At 44.7% G+C, this 17,297-nt stretch overlaps 2 protein-coding genes across 2 annotated transcripts; one reads left to right on the plus strand and one right to left on the minus strand.

Annotated features, from left to right (window-relative positions):
• The first annotated feature begins 1,021 nt into the window (after nt 1-1,021).
• On the plus strand, nt 1,022-4,057 carry LOC121609520 (fukutin related protein). The gene is made up of 2 exons (XM_041941171.1): nt 1,022-1,357; nt 1,578-4,057. The coding sequence occupies exon 2, from the start codon at nt 1,700-1,702 to the stop codon at nt 3,296-3,298; it is 1,599 nt and encodes a 532-aa protein (XP_041797105.1). The 5' UTR covers nt 1,022-1,357; nt 1,578-1,699; the 3' UTR covers nt 3,299-4,057.
• Nucleotides 4,058-4,721: 664 nt separating this feature from the next.
• On the minus strand, nt 4,722-15,110 carry slc1a5 (solute carrier family 1 member 5). The gene is made up of 8 exons (XM_041940820.1): nt 14,441-15,110; nt 9,276-9,318; nt 9,083-9,151; nt 8,766-8,932; nt 8,388-8,621; nt 8,010-8,204; nt 7,780-7,914; nt 4,722-7,658 (listed from the first exon to the last, which is right to left on the minus strand). Exons 1-8 carry the CDS (start codon nt 14,962-14,964, stop codon nt 7,418-7,420), a joined length of 1,608 nt encoding a protein of 535 aa, XP_041796754.1. The 5' UTR covers nt 14,965-15,110; the 3' UTR covers nt 4,722-7,417.
• Between the last annotated feature and the right edge of the window lie 2,187 nt (nt 15,111-17,297).

Below are 17,297 nucleotides of genomic sequence, written 5' to 3' on the forward strand. Positions count from 1 at the left end.
TGATTTTGTGACGTGCAGCTGTGAGGAGGTCTGGCTGCAGCTGCTCGTGTGGTTTTATAAACCGGTGGAGGTTTACACACTGCATGCTGAATGACTGGCTCATTCACATGCAGAACTTTGCAGGATATAAATGCTGGATTGGTCCCTCCATATAGGCATGCCAAGATCACATCATAAACTGGACTTACATGAAACAAACTTAGAAAAAGACAAACAAACACTGATACTAAGTTATCTCTTCAAGTGAGGGAAGTAATTGCAAAGTACCAAATTTCCATCCAAGCACACAGTGGTCCTGATACAGGCAGACATCTTCATGTTTACATCATATTACAAAATCTAGAACATTAAATTGGGAAAGCAAACATCTGCAACCATAAGCAATAAAGCGTTACTTATGGACACATTCTTAATTAGTATTATTGTTTATGCTTGGCAATAATCATCTTTACTTTGAGGTTAAAGGATTCAACACATTAGACATACTGTACATGCAAATTTAGGATTTCAGCGTGTGTGTGTGTGTGTGTGTGTGTATAGCTTTTTATTTTTAACAATCGTTTTTAGATATAACTATCTAAAACCTCGGGCCATATATATATATATATAAACATAGAAAAAAGAAAAAGTATAAAAAGTAAACATGAAAAAAATATATAGAGAGTTTTCTTTTCTTAAGAATTTTTTTAGATATTATTTGATTTATAATTGTAGTGGACAAAATCACGACATTGTACAATGTATGTTTGATATTGATGTCAAAGAGTTTTTTCTTATAAAACACTGGAGATTAAATGATTTGAGGATGCCATGATTTAAGGCTGCCCATAGTGCAAATAGTATTTTGATATGTATGCGGTGCAGTTTTTGTGCATACATCGGGGTTGAGTTAGATTTTTGAAAATGGCACTTTTATTCTGAAGGATACGAGCCGGAAGTCTTTCTGCTGTTGCAGCCTGCAACCCAGACAAGAAAGCGTGATAGCTTAATGTAATATTCGTGCAGTTGGGTTAGTGGCTGAGCTTGTGCTAAGCTTCACAGTAATGAAATATTCTGATGCGATTTCTTTGCACTTAGTCGCGGATTTCTTCTTAAAATGCTGGAGACTCGATTTTAACCACAAGCGCACAAATATTAGCTAACAATGGAGATTAATGTCTGTGTTTGCTGCTAGCGATTCAGCCAGTTTTGCTCCTGTGCTGCCAGGGCTGGCTGAGATGGACCACCGTGAAAACCTCATATGGTACCGAAAGGTTAATGGGCTTTACGGTGCTGATGCTTCTGAGAAGATGGCTAATGCTGATGTGATGGGCTGCAAATGATCTTAGAAAGATAAAGCAGATGCATCCACATTAAGGTGAGTTGTGGCCATGCATTTTGTCATTTTGTCAGCCTGTTGCACGGGGCTATGGCTGTAATAATTCAGTGCATTGCTAGCTATTTCAAGTCAAAGTAGTCCCAACTCTCCTCTGTGTCATTTAGCGTGAAATCATAATATGCAATGAAGGTGTTTGTGATGTACATTTAAGCCTGTGAGAAAGCACAGTTACTGCATCTTTATTTCCTGTGTTGCACAGGTTGTCTTCAGCTCTCATTCCTGTGCTGTGACACTAATGGGGACCTAAGATCCACAACTGGGTTTCTTGCTTGAAACTTAAATTCTTCCCCTGAGAGAACTGGAAAGTAAACATCAGCTGCCATGCGCATCAGTCTCTGCCAGGGCCTGTTAACCGGCGCCATCGTCCTCAACCTCCTCATTCTCTACTATGTGTCCCGGGCCCAGCAGCAAATGATGGAGAAGAGGAAGGAGCTCGGCAGGGGAACGAGGAGGTCTGCCCTTCCGGCCTCAGGTCTTGGGGGAGGCCTGGGTGCACTTGTAGGAGCTGGAGGTGAGCCTGGAGTGGTCGGAGTTGAGGGACACGGTCGTGGCCCGCGTGTGACTGTTCTTCTTCGCGAGTTTGAAAACTTTGAGAATTATGTTGGGGATGTGGCTAATTCCTTCATCCACCAGAGACCCGAGCTTCCCTTCCTGGCTGTGGCCGACACTCCTCCGTACCCTCCCCTGGTGCTTCCAGAGGGGGCACGACTTCTGGTGCTCTCCCCCTCCCCGGACCAGCCGCCGCAAGCTCACAGGCCCGAGTTCCACGTCCAGACAGAGTTTGTGCTGCTGGTGCCTGACGGGGTGGAGCTGGAGCAACCTCGGGCCATCGAGAGGCTGATCAGGGAGTTGGAAGGTGAGGGCGGGGGCCCCGTGAGGCTGGTAGCTGCACCCGTGCTGGCTCGATCTGCTGTGCAGTGTCTCCACCTGCGGGTGAACCTCAGAGAGTGGACAGCCACCTACTCGCCAGCAGTGTCTGGTAGCAGCGGGAGTGTGTGCACGGCTTTACAAGGAGATGCAGTTGTCCTCATCCGCACTGAGGATCTTTTTAACCTGTCCGTCCCTCTGGGGCGTCCCCTCTTCTCCTCGCTCTTCGTCCAGACTGCCTTGAGAGGCTGGAAGGTCAAACTGCTGGAGAGCCCCTGTTTCTCCGCAAACCACCGGCCCCTGTTCAGCTCCGCTCACAACCAGTGGAAGGCCGACACTCGACTGAAGGACGCCAGCGGGAAGCTCATGAGGAGCTTTGGTCTGAAGCGTCTCCTGCTGCCTGACGGGAAGGAACAGTGGTTCGGCTGCAGTAAAGAGACGCCTCGCTGCTTCGGCACCGTGCAGGATGACACTCCGGATTACCTTTATCTGGATCGCTGGACACCTCCCTGCTGTCTGCGAGCTCTCAGGGAAACCACCAAGTACGTCATCAATATCCTGGAGACCTCAGGTGTGCGCTACTGGCTAGAGGGGGGGACCCTGCTGGGCGCCATCCGCCATCAGGACATCATCCCATGGGATTATGACGTGGACCTGGGCATCTACCTGGAGGATGTACCCAACTGTGATCACTTGAAGAACCTGGACTCAGGCTCTCTCGTGGACGCTAACGGCTACGTCTGGGAGCGTGCAGTGGAAGGAGACTTCTACAGAGTCCAGTACAGCGAGGCCAACCACCTGCACGTTGACCTGTGGCCGTTCTATCCACGTAACGGCGTCATGACCAAAGACACGTGGACAGAGCACAAACAAGACGTGGAGTTCCCCGAGCACTTCCTGCAGCCGCTGGTGCCCATGTCCTTTGCAGGCATCACTGCCTACGGTCCCAACAACCACCGAGCCTTCCTGGAGCTCAAGTTTGGAGAGGGGGTTATCGAAAACCCCCAGTATCCCAACCCCACAAAAAAGAGGCTGGACAGAAGCAAGCTGTGAGAGGTGGTAGCGACTCACAGGCCCTCTAATGTCGGACTGTGTTTGTTTACCGAACAGCAGAGAAAATCTTGCCTCAGCTAAAACAGCCTCAAAGGTGATGTCTGGAAACAAATATGGTGCCAAAATGACTGAATTCTACCAAAACTGAAATTTCCTATATGGTGTACCGAATCTGTGTGTGATGTACAGTAAAGTATAAATATTACTGCTGTAAAGATGATAAACACTTGACATTAAATGACATTGATATTGGTTTCTTGTTAAAAGCTGCAGTTGATAAGCATGATAAGCAGGATTTATGGTTTTTGTACAGAATTATTTAAAAATAAGCCCTAACAGGTGTTTTATGAGTATACTGACTCGACTGTGTTACAATGATTTGCACTGATCCGCTGACTATGTTGAAGCCATTACGGCTGTAGTGTGGTGAGTGAATTTCTGCTTGGTGAAATGAGAAACACGGCGTCATTCATCCCGTTGTTGTTGGCGTACGTCAGGCCGGAGTGTTCACGCAAAACAGAAAACTCTGAATCTGTAAATGAATATTAACTCGTAGCGCGAACAGGTTTGTTGCTGCTGAGCAGCCATTATGTATTAATTGAAATTGAATTTCAATTCAGTCGATTATTTAAAGGAAACGTTTTAAAAGAGAAGCTGAGCATTAAAAAACCACCCAGCATCTCTGGGTACGAGGAGATTCCTCTTGTGTTACTTGTGTGTGATGTGTCAGCGTGTCCCTCCATTTCATGACCTGCTAAAATAAAGGAGTTGGAACAGATTGATGTGTTTGTTTATTAACTTGTTTTTTGAGGAGTGTTGGCAAATCCATTGTAAATACAGTAAATGTGCACTATCGGTTGCGATTCCTTTTGACCACTAGGTGGCACAACACACCTTTGTCACTCTGAAGCCTCTGCACAAAGTTGTGATCACATCACTGTCAGCAACAGTAGGGGGGGGTTATGACAGGACAAGCAGCAAGGTACCATGACAGGAATGCAGCTCCTTAGTCTCTCAGACAGGCCCTGTGCTGTAAACTAGCTTCCTAATCCTACTTGAGCGCTGTATGTAACAATAGCTATCTTACACCTGTTGATGCTGCACATTCCCGCATTCCCCTTGCTTACCAGTGGAAAACCAGCATTGTTGACATGTGGCCGGGTAATTAGATAAGCATCTATACCACTGAGAGGCTGAGTCAGGATCCTAAAGCCTAACCCTAAATATGTCTCTGGCCTTGCACGCTACTACAGAATGCCATCCTGGATGTCACTGGTGTACTCAGATCCTTTATTCATTTGAAAGTAGCAATACCACATTGTGAAAATACTCCAAGTACCAGAACTATCAGCAAATCTACTTAAAGTATCAGTAAAAGTACTCACTATGCAGAAAAATGGATATATGCATATCCATACAGTATGCATGAATAACTTGATAAGATCATGTTTGCAGCACCACTGTCATGAGCACAGAAAAACAGCCCTGTTTTCAGCTTTGTGGCCATGCAGCTTCCAGCTAATCCAAGACCATTTTAAATAGTTAATTTAGCTTAAGAATTTGGAGAATTAAAGGAACACTTCATCCTTCAGTTTATCAGAAACTGCATAATGTAGCTGTGGTGTGCAGTTCTGGCTTTGCAACAGCCAAGAGACACAGCCAAATAATTATAAATAAAAAAAAAAGGCCTTTATTGTTTAAAACCTGGATGGACAGCATGTTCAGACTGTAACTGGGACAGATGTTTGGAAACATTAAACTCAGCCATTTAGCTGTAATAATTATATTTCAGTATCATGTGCATACATACAACACAAATGCTATGATCGAACCAGACAGAGGAATGTTAACATTTTAACAACCTTGCACCAAAAAGACACTGAGTAGAAACTGAAGCACAATAACTGTTTTGAAGAAACTGATGTTTTTGTACATGTTATACAAAAACTGTAGAAGTGATGAGACTTCAGGCCTGCAGTGATTTCACAGACAACCATCATGGGAAATCCTGCAAAACTTTGGTAGAGCTTTAAACTGTGAAAAGATGATATGGATGGAAGAGATAAACATTCAATATTAAAATCGTACATCCATATACATACAGCATATGCTGCATAATGTGTTTGAAACAGACAATATCACTCCAGGGTACAAAAGAAAGGGTACTGCAAAAGAAAAATCACCAAACGCAAGCACCTTCTACACACACACAGTCTCGACACAGAGCCAAGAGAAGACCAGGACCAAAAGATGAACACGATAATATAAAAAGCTATCACCCACCAGTTATTACAAGAGCGCTGGCAAGAAGAAAAAGTTTGTACTAACAACTCAAAACATTGGCTAAACGTTCTTTGGATTCTGATTCGTGAAATAAATATGAATTACAACAAATAATTATCTGAGGCATCAACTTGACATACAAGGCCTATAGCCCATACAAGTATTTCATGTTCATGGCCATCACAGCCAGAACATAAATAGGTTTAAGTTGAGACGTGCTTACTTTGACTTGAGTCCTGTAGCTGTTCAGGCCTCAGCTGTCAAAGGAAACAGCCGTCCACTGCTGCTATTCTGACAATGTAGAGACAGCCTTGTAGTGGAAAGACTTTTGTTGCTTACACATCACATGTAGTCACTTTACACATCAGACAGACGGTCCCTCCTTGTTACATACTGTGCTTTAAAACCCATTTGTGCCTCGCTGAGATGCTGGGACCGACAAAGAGCAGCAGAGCAAAATGCGGACTATAATGAAAAAAATAAAAATAAAAAGCTCATCTCCCTGGAAATTCAATGTTACAGGATCCAACGGCCTCCTTCCTGTTGCTGGTGTGACTTTTGGTCTCAGAATATTAGGGACAGTCTTCAAGCCATAGTTAAACCTGAGGATGCGCTGCCTGCCATCGCACTGAGGTCCATATAAAGAGGCACGCTCGGAGGATCTCTGTCCCCGCGTGTTGACGTAGTGTGAGTCCTTGAGTAAAAACGTTCATTCAGCTTTGGGAAGTCGTTGAGGATATCATTTCCTTTAGTGCGCTTCAGACCTTGAGAACAGATTTTACAGCTCTATTGCTTCTCACCATGAGAAAGGCATCGTACAAAAGAGAACCATTAGCATGAAGTCGCCACACACACACTGGCAGACTAATAAAAGCCCTCAACCGCCTCAGAGACAACTACAAACATGCATTTTGTCATACACCATCACAGCCATTTTCATGCAGAGTATATGGAACATGGGTATCCAATATGCTTTACATGCTTTATGACATATCATATACAAGCCCTTCACTTTAAACACATTAGATGGAATCTGCATGAAAATGGCCGTCATCATGTATAATTAAATATTCAAACATAGCATGTTCCGATTCAAATACATTTATCGACATCCGTGATCGTTTTCCTGTATGGGACGACTGAAATCTGAAAACGCTGAACACAAAAACTGACAGTGAAACAAAACATTTTCAAGGTCTACAGTCCAAACGGAGAAGATGAAAACTTTGTCTCGCTAACGTAGACCGGGTGCAGCAAGCTATACGGCGGTCCTCGTCAGCGTTTAAAGTCAGAAATGCTCATGTTTTCCACCAGGACGTGGTGCATAGCAGTGGTTTACTTCTGCGGGGTGTGAGAGAAATCTGAGTGTGCGATTTAGTAACAGTGGGCCAAAAGGTAAATACATCCATGTGTCCATCATTAATGACGGCTTCATTTAGACCATTAGATATGACATTCTGCAGAGGCTCACTGCTCCAGCCATTTGACGTCCCAGTGGAGGTAGTATACTGGATATTGGTCACATGATAAAATTCTGACTTTAAAATTGATGTGGACCGACCAAATATAACCAACACTAGTCTTGAGTCAACACGGTAGCTGGACTAATGTGCAATACTGTCGCTCAAAACGGAAACAGAAGTCACTGTGCTTGTGTCATGTTTGGGCTTCCTGTGTTGAGAAAAGGGTTGAGAACAGAGAGCTTCTCTTTGCATGTTCTTCCTGAACCAGTTTCTTCGGGGGGAGGGGGCAGAAAAGGAGGGGCTTGAACCTCAAGTTTCAGCTTGCATGAGTGGCAACTAAGTGAGCGGGTCATTGATGATGTCAGCAGCTGGATTACATGACGGACTCGGACAGAACCACCTTTGCACCGTCTGCACTGTCTGCACCGTCCCTCCAATCTCGCTTCTCGATGAGTGGCGAGCGCTCGGGGGCGGGAGCCGACTGGTCTCCCTCCAGCCTGATGTCACTCAGCTCTGCGCCCTCCTCTTGTTTGGCCGTGCGGTCCACAAAGAACTGCAAGAGCCCGGCTCCAAAGGCATCGCCCTCCACGTTCAGCACTGTGCAGGTACGGTCACTAAAGACAGACAGAACGGAGGGCACGCAATTTAACAAGCTGACTCAGGTTGGGTTCGATTATTTGTCTGTTACTTGGCTGTCGTGCTGTGAATGTCCACACATGCGGGTTATTTACTCACACAAGCCAGTCAACAGCCAGGATGAGAGAGATGTCATTGGTGGGAAGTCCTATGGCCTCCAGGATGATGGCCAGCGTCAACACGCCACCAGCAGGTATACCTGCTGCTCCAACACTGGACGCTGTAGCTGTCACACTAACAGGAGGGAAGACGACACAGTCAGTTATATCATTATACACCTAATATATTTGTATTCAGCTACCTGACACGTAAAGTAATTTGGGACTTACAGGATGGTAATGATTTGGATGAAGTTAAGTGGGGTGTTGTTCAGCTGAGCGATGAAAACAGCAGCCACACACTGAAAGAGAGCAGCTCCGTCCATGTTGACCGTCGCTCCGATGGGCAGGATAAAACGGCTGATGTGCTTGGATACGCCGTTATTTTCCTCCACGCACTTCATCATGAGGGGCAGCGTGGCAGAGCTAGGAAACAAGGAACAGGGGCATGAGTGAGCGCGTAAAGGCGAATGGTATGCGCCTGTGTGTTTGTAGGGAGGAAAGTGTGTGTGCTTTAGAACAGAAGAACCTCAGTATTTGATATTTAATAACTGGGGAGAACAAACAAGTGTGTGTGCGGGAGAGCCAGAGAGGTGGTGAGTTCATTACCTGGAGCTTGTTCCAAAGGCCGTTGCCAGGGCTGTGAATATTCCCCAGAGGAAGGTGTATGGGTTCTTCCTTGTAATGATGAAGTAGATGGCGGGCAGCACAAGAGCGCCATGGATGGCGTGTCCGACGATACAGCAGGCTATGTATTTTCCCAGACTGGCAAACAGTTTGCCAACATTGTCCATCTCTACAATCTTGCCAGCTACAAGAAACATGATACCAAGAGGGGCATACCTGAAGAGAGGCGGGTAGAGGGGGAAAAAGAGAGGACAGTGGATTATTACGGTTCAGTAATGGCACAAAAAAAAATGTCTCATACTGCTTCATACCAATTTTATTCTAATCCCTCCTAAGCAGAAACATGCAGGTCTTTCTTACCACATGATCCAGGACACCAGCACCATGGTGGCCTCGTTGAAGGAGTTGAAGAACTTGATGAGTATCTCTCCTTCTTCTCCCAGCTTCCTCAAAGCAATACCGAACACAATGGCAAACACTACCAGACCAAGAATATTCATGCCGTCCTGCTCTGTTCCAACAGGCACCTGCAAGACAGAGGTGAAAAACGCAGTCAGGACGGCCAGATCCACACCAGTCAGCTTCGCAGGGATGCAAACAAGACAGCGTCCTTCTCTTATGTAGGGTATCTGTGGTCTACTTTACGCAGACAACCGGGTCTTATTCACTTTGCTCACCTTCTCCACTGTGACATTGAGGGTTCCATTTGTGATGTTCCTGGTGATTTCCTTGTAGCTGGTTGCATACTGGACGAGAAAACAGTTTTGTACAGTTAGTTTAGTACATTCAGTCATCTCATCCAAATATTTCCTCTACACAATTTCAAATGATAGTTGTGTAAAATATATAGAATCGTGATGCGGCGCTTACTGATTGAAAGGCAGCAGACACCAGGTTGGACGGAAAGATGTTTCTGTGGGGAGAAAAAAAATGAAGATTTTAAGCAGATGTGTATCAGAGGCTGTGAGGCTGTAACCGGAGGGAGAGAAACGGCCTCTGAGCCTTGTTGTGTTCTTTCTCTATCTGCATACACAACCGCCTAAAAAACAACCCTGGCCACTTATATGAACAGAGCAGAGAAAGGTGACATTTGAACCAAGCCAAACACATTGCAAAGCCATAAAGTGGCTCCCTGTAAGTCTGAACTGTTTACAAAGCAGCCCTGGGTCACAGCATTTATACTGCAAATGCTACAATATATTTAAAAAAAAAGTATAAGTCTATCGCCAGTTGTGTTGCACAGACAGCAGCTGTACCCTCAGGATGTCTCTGATAGTTCAAACAGGCAGAATCACAAGGGTGATCATGTGGAAATAGCTGAGAGAACTTAGCTATTAATCTCATTTCTTCACTCAGCCCCCTTTTCTAATTGCTGTTGTCTTATTCATTCTCCACTAACCACACACACAGGTCAAACTGCATATTAAATCTGTCAAGAACTCATGAAACTCATGTGCTCACGATACCCCTTTACTCAGCGCTCTGTAATGGATTTAGAGTAATAAGGCATTAACTTCATAATCTCTTCCCAACCATTCATTCCCTTTCATTGGAACCATAGTGCATCAGGATTAAACATCATGTGATTGTGTGACAGCACAGCATGCAACATGCAACCAGATCACAGGCTGAGCTATAACAAAAAGGATGCCAGGATTTTTAGAATATTCATTATGTGACAATTTAGCATCATTCTGTGATCCAAAGCCTGAGAGTGTAAAGAGGGAGAGAGAGAGGGGACGACATGCAGCAAATGGCCACGGGCTAGAATCAAAGCCGGGCTGCTGCAGTAAGGACACAGCCTGAGGCACAGTGCATACGCTCTACCACAGGCATGTCAAACTGATTCCATAAAGGGCCGTGTGGCTGCAGGTTTTCGTTCCAACCAAGGAGGAGCACACCTGGCTGGAATCAATTAATCAGCTGATCTCAGTTTATGGAATCAGTTTGACATGCCTGCTCTACCAGGTGAGCTACCTGGGCATCCCAAGGGCAGCTATTTAAGATAATTTCAGTGTCTGTAAGACCTGAACGTTTGGAGAAGGCGGCTATTTTAAGATGATTTAAGTGTTTGTAAGACCGGGATGTTTAGAAAAGGCGGCTATTTTAAGATAATTTCAGTGTTTGTAAGACCTGAATGTTTGGAAAAGGTGGCTATTGCAAGATGATTTCAGTGTCTATCAGATCTGGATGGAGGCAGCACAACTTTGCGTTGCATTGTGCATTTCCATTCACTTTGCATAGACAATACACGGCCGAAACCTGAGGGGATCCACTTCCTTGTTCTTTGGTAGTCATTCCTGGCATCTGACCTCATGTGCATCCCTTTATAAAGCACACCTACTTTTTAATAAAGGTAAAATACATGTAAAATCGCTGTGATGCTACAGAGATGACCCGGCCTACGAATCATATTACTATAAATTACAAAATTACTATTTTGCATATTGTTCAGCCCTAATCAACACTAACAGGTTAACATGCATGCTATGCTAAATATATGTTCAGCATCTGGTTTCAGGTTACATTCATTTGGGTTTCTGTGGAGTTTTTTGTTCTCGAGGTGGGAAGATGGTTTCACATGCTGTGAGCATAGTAAAACCCTATGAAACAAATGTGACTGTTGGCTACGTGAATGACTTGAGTGGTATGACAACAATCCAATGACGACTGTCACACACCTGCACGCATGTCATGCATGTGGGTGTGTTTCTTTCATGGCGGGCTGCCGATTGTTTGAGGCAAGCCGCTCTGATGTCTTCCCAGCACCTTGGTACACCTGCCAGATCACTACAGGTCAACGTGGTAGCAAATGTCAAAAAGTCTTCACGCGTAGAACAAGTCCTTCCTAATGTTTACTAGTGATGTTTTTAGAAAGCTGAAAAAAAAAATCTTACTTAGATAAAGAAGGGACAACATAAAGTCTTCCAAGCACTCAATACCACAATTTTTTGGAATCAAAGCAGGAAATATGTGAACCTCTTCTCAGTAATAATTTGCACCTGTAGTTGAAGTCATTACTTCCCTGTCAGTGAAGGTAAACGGCATATGTGCTTAATAAACCCACAGGTGAGCAGTTACCTGCGAATGGAGAGAGTCTGTTTTCCAGTGAGAAAACAAACAGAAGGCAGAAGATAAGGAAAGTCAACAAGGATGTGTAGGAGTGGCTCCAGTTGGAGCTAAACCCTTCACACACGTACCCCTCGGCAGACATGAACAATGACTGGGCTAATTTTACACTTTGATGAACGGCTCTCCAGAGTCTCACACTGTCTTTGTTGTCAAAACTAACCAGGACACCAACTGAGAGGGCTCGCTCTAATGAGGAGGCGCTGGGTTTTGCCTGCTGCCCTATTAGGATAATGTGTAAGTGTGTGTGAGTGTGCATGTGCTCTGGTGGCTTGTGTCCAGCGTGAGAATACATTGCTTTCCAGACAGATTTTTCCCCCCCTCTCCTTCAACAGCAGCCAGCTACAGTAGATAAATCTGGCACTGAGATGTTGCATTCAGGAAAATCAGTGAATGTTGCACTCCACTGATTCTGGAAGTGACTCTTTGATAAACAGGCTTTCACATGAGACCCCTTTTCATCTTAGCCATTAAACATGAACAGAGTCAGAAAAAATACTGAACAGCCTATCTCAGATTTATAAACCAAACCATTGTGTTAACAACTTGTAGATACAGTTATGTAAGGCTATCGGGTATAAATCAATGTTAAATCTGTGGAATGATAAAGGCTGCTCTGTAACTCTTGCATGTCTAATCCAGCTCTGGGCAGAATTAAATGATTTCAGGAGGTGTTGCCAAGGCTCGGTCCCAATGCTGGAAGCAGAGTAGGAGGGGGGAGGGTGGAAAACTCTGGCTTTTATAGTGCACAATTCTACAAGTCATGGAGAGCAGCACCGAATGCTCCACAGAATGTTCAAACTAACCAGATAAAATTATGCCACAGTGTTGAAAGTGTATCGAGACGGCATGTGAACAGGGGACTCCACATACTTGAGTGCTGCCAGTAATCTGCTCAATAACCATGTTTTCTGTTTGAAGGCAATAAATGAGATGATGATGGATTGTCGTGGACAGCACATCAAATATCCGGAGTAAACTCAGGACACCATGTTTACATTAAATGCAATCCAGTTTCTTATCTTTTTAAGGGGAAAACATTACAGGCACACACTATCACAGCATGACATTGCATTGTAGTTAGTGGCAACGTGTTTACAAAAGGTTGAGGTTCAATACACTTAAACTTTAGAGTACACTAATCTAGTGCCGGCTCAGATAAGCAAGGCCATCTGGCCTCTGACTGTTTTTAGGCTATAAGAGGAAAAACCCTACCTCAGGGGGGAACCACCGAATTACTTTAAATTCTGTACATGAGAATTTGTCAGAAGGTGTCGACACCTCACTATTTCAGTCTCTGAGTCAATTGTTTGCTCACTCTGTTGGTTCACTGTTGCTTCCCTTTATTCCTCAAGAGATGAGGTGGTTCATGTCTCATGAGTGTCCCATGAATGTGACACACTGATGAACAACAACAACAACAAAAAAAAAGGTATGATGTTTGGCTCCTGGCTCTCAACCAGACAAGGTCAGAGCAGTGTGCTGAAGAACAGACACAGTCTGCCAGCCAAGGCCAAAAAAAGGACACCGAGCCATCTCTTTCAGCTACACGTCCTGACAGGTTTCATCATCCTCCTGAGGGAATACTGAAGTTAGACTAGTCTATGGGGCTAGAACAGCAACTTTGACGTTGAAGAAGGAAACGCTATCATTGAAACACTCGTATCACAAAAAGTTGTACTGGCACTCAAAAATGTTCAATAAAAAGAAAAATCTAAAACATTACTATTCTATTTTGCCATTTTTGTATTTTGATACATTTTTCAGTTACAAATCTTCAGAGTCTGGCTTTTCAATGGCAGTTTTTTTTTTGTTTTGTTTTTTAGCTTTCAGGTTTCTTTCTGTGTCGCTGGCTTTCACCTTCTGGCGTGAAGAGGAGAGGTTTGAGAGGATGTGCAAAGAGCTCCGCTCAGGAGCCTCCGACATGACCACACACCACCAGTTCACCAGAAACGCCCAAACCACAGGTATGATAACTCTGTACACCGTGCCTTTGTTTCTCCACATGGAACTGGACTGTGCTAGAGTCAAGGTTCAGCTGACTGTATGCTGGTCTAGCTAACGTCAGCCATCAGAGGCGTCACTAGGTTCTATGTGGAAACACAGGAACAGAGTGAAACAGTCTCATTTCCGGTTTCAGACAGTAAAACTGACAGGAAGCTGAAACTGAAAAATCCCAGAAGACACATGAACGCGAACAAACAAGAAAAATGTTGCTGAAAAAAAGACATCGTTAATTAATCTAAATACAAAAGCTATCAAAATAAGATGACTTTTAATGCTTGTGTCAGTGGAACATTTTTCCGTGCCCATACACCTTTTTCCAGTAGAGTTTTCCATTTCTCAACGTCAAATCTCATTTTCCATGGCGGAATTTAGTCGCTGCTCTCGCTCCATACGCGCCCATGATGTCAAGGACAAAACGTGACATAAAAACATAATTAATAACATAATGTAGTGACTGTGGGGGGGGAAAAAAGGACCGCGGTCGCTTCACTGAATAATGAGTGACAACCGGCGCTCAACGGGGGGTGGTTGAATCTCAATGAGGGGGCACTTATGAGCTGATGCAACGGCTTGTTGTCGTTACAGCACGCCTAGCTATGGCTGAGTTCAGCTACACGTCTCATAAACTAACGACATTATCCCCACGGTGAGCACTCCGTCATACTTTCCCTTTGAGAGTGTTGAAACAAAGCTAGCAGAAGTTAAAGAGGGTCCTGTGTCTGTTACTGAAAGCTCCAGCTAAACTCTCCTTTGTGTGACTCCGCAACAACTTTGACACCTGGCTAGCATGTGTCCGCGGCGAGGCGTTGATGAACGGCTACATTCACACGCAAGCACACGCGCCACAGTTTCACGACTTTGTAAGAGTGCACAGGTCCGCAGGTAATGGATTCACTCACCTGACCAAATCTAAGAAGGAGTCTATCACTTCTTTAGGGGCGGGCACCTCGTCGTCCAAACCTGGCACAGAGGGTTTGTTGATAGACACCGACCCGGGGGTTAAGATAAAAGCCATCACGACCCCAATGGACGACGCGATTAGCGTGGTGACCAAGAAGAAGAGCATGGCCCAGCCGCCCAGTTTGCCGAGGGCTTTAGGGTCGATGCTGGCCGCCCCGGACACCAGACTGCACACCACCAAGGGGATGATGATCATCTTCAGCAGCCTTATTAGCAACTCGCCGGGGAAACCGATGTAGATGATTTGGGTCCTGGTGAGCGTCGCGTTGCGCACGCCAAGTCCGATAAAAACGCCGATGATGACCCCGGCCACGGTGAGGATGACCAGCAAGTTGGCCATCACTATCCTCTTCACCCGCTGGGACAGCGGCTCCGGGCTGCGGTCCTTGGGGCTGGCCAGACCGTTGGCCAGCGGCTCGCCATTAGATGTCTTCCCCTGCTCCACGTCCATCTTCTCGGCCATTGTGCGCGTTGAAAGTTACCCTGAAATTATCCTTAAAGCACACTTTCGTCTTCAAAAACCAACGTTAACTCTGGCGGGACTTACTTTTTATAGTACTAGCACAGGCCGGTTGCCGACTCCTCTCTGATGAATGAGTACCATGTGTTCTCCTGCGGTCCCTCCTTATGTATCCGACTGTGACGTGCAGCTGGGCGTGCCCAAGTGGAAAAGAATGTGACGGATCATATAGAGGATGTTAGATAGTCAAATGTTTCATTAAAGTCATCAAAACAACATACGAAACAAAAATTTGCTTTTGCCCTGCACTCTCATCCACCTTAAACACAACGTTGTTTGCTGAATTTAAAAGCAAAAAGTTTTGGTAAATGTGGACTGCTATTAAAGAGATGTATGATATAGGTTAGACTGGAGGCTAAATCCATATTATGATTCTCAGCAAAGTATGGGGCTGTTCTTTTTAATAAAATGTGTTTTACTTTTGTTGTGCAGATTTTACATGTAAAGTTTAGGGCTGGAGACTTTTTTTTCTTTGTTTTCCATGTATTGTAAAATTATATATAATGTTCTTTTCTTACCAATGACGTTTCACCTCTGCAACTACTTCTGGTGTCTTAAAGACCACGTGACCCGGGACTAGTTGCCACATTTTAAAACAAAATGATTTGGTAAGGATGATCCCAGAATTACATTTTTTTTTCCAAATCAGAGAAAGTTTATGAATTCACATTGTTTTCACTGAGGGCTACATTTCTGGCACAAGACACTTCTATTCTCTTAGACTGCAATTTAATGTGGCACTGCTTCACCCATCTCCTCAGCCAGTGATCAAGTCTGTGTCTCCACATACTGTTGTGGAGTTGTGGAGTACTTAAGATTGCAGAACCACGAGCAGCAATGATGTGAACATGAAACTAATGACAACGACTGAAGCATGTAGCAAAAACCACAACGATGTGATAACTCCCCTGATAATAAATATGCAAATCATAAAAGCTGCATTAGACTCCCTTTTATTAGAGTGGCTGTTAAAGTGGGTTGCATTAGCTGAGGTGCAGAGGCTTTGCCTGGACAGCTGTGGGGACTGCCACTGGACTTTGATGTGACCTCCCTCCTCTGCCTGCTTATTTGCTCTCCTCTCAAGTACCGATAAAGCAAAGAAAACTGTTACTGTCATGGTTGTGACATCAAAGGGTGGAACCACAAGCACAGCAATAACATCAAGCCAACATCTGGCCTGTTTGAAGGACAAAGAATGATCACTGAGGAGCGGGGCTTCCAACCAGATCATTAAGGTGAGGAGAGAGTGACTGCGAGGTGTGACGGTACGCCCCATTCATTTCTGCTTATTCTGAAATGGAGTAGTGACAAGTATGATGAGTAGAAGGGATAGTTTGAGGTGGCAACAGTCAAAAAGAGGTTTGTATTGTATTGAAATGTCGCTTCCCTGCCGTTTTTGGCGAGGTGTGTGTCAAACTGCAACAAGAGACAGACTCTCACTGTCTGAAATACTGAGGCCTACAGTCTGATAGCTTAAAATGTGTGTGTGGGGGTCCAAGAAAGCCTGGGGTTAGCTTACACTCAAACAACAATCCAAGCCCTTTTTAAACAGGGTCCCACTGGTAGAAATTTGTGGGAAAGGCACCTTTAACACCAAAGAATGCCCACAGGACCAGACCTCAGGCTGGCAGGAGGCTGTCCTCCCAGTGCTCAGTTTGTTATCTCAAGCTCATTCTTTGTTCCCTCTGACTGTGTGAATGATTGTAGGAATCAATATGATTCTCTGGCATAATGCATTAGTCTGTGAGAAAGGACAACTTCAATGGCTAAACCCGCAGGAGCATGAGAGCCAAGTAGGCCTCATCTATAAAAACACATGTATAAACACACACACACACACACACACACACACACACAGTGTGAGATTCTTGCTGTTATTGAGCATGACTGATGAAATCGTCCAGGGTCCAGAGAATTTGATCACAATGTGACTGGTCGCCTAAATGCAGAACAACAAAACAATACAGATAGGAGTGCTCAATCAATGATAATGACAACCTTGAGCATGCTGTGCAGTCACATTTCCATGGAAACGGGTTTGATTTGTGGCTTAAATATTCTCTATTTAGACACACACACACACACACACACACACACACACCATGAGCTGTGTGCCTCTGTCTAACTGACTGCTTCATTTTCAGTTCCCCTGAAAACCTCTTAAACTGCACACATCCTGTGGGGCTAGAAACCAGCTGTGTAGGTGACAGGCGTTGGTTCAACATTCTGAACCTGTACAGGCTGTAGTTTGTCGTGGTGGTGTATTGGATCATATT

Source organism: Chelmon rostratus, chromosome 7 (assembly GCF_017976325.1).
Source record: "Chelmon rostratus isolate fCheRos1 chromosome 7, fCheRos1.pri, whole genome shotgun sequence".
Classification (NCBI taxonomy): Eukaryota; Metazoa; Chordata; class Actinopteri; order Chaetodontiformes; family Chaetodontidae; genus Chelmon; species Chelmon rostratus.

Coding starts and splice junctions, on each gene's coding strand:
- LOC121609520 (XM_041941171.1), top strand. CDS start 1,700: ATGCGCATCAGTCTCTGCCAGGGCCTGTTAACCGGCGCCATCGTCCTC.
- slc1a5 (XM_041940820.1), bottom strand. CDS start 14,964: ATGGCCGAGAAGATGGACGTGGAGCAGGGGAAGACATCTAATGGCGAG. Junction 9,319..14,440: donor TCCTTCTTAGATTTGGTCAG/GTGAGTGAATCC, acceptor TTCTCCCCACAG/AAACATCTTTCCGTCCAACC. Junction 7,915..8,009: donor ATCCAAATCATTACCATCCT/GTAAGTCCCAAA, acceptor CCCTCCTGTTAG/TGTGACAGCTACAGCGTCCA.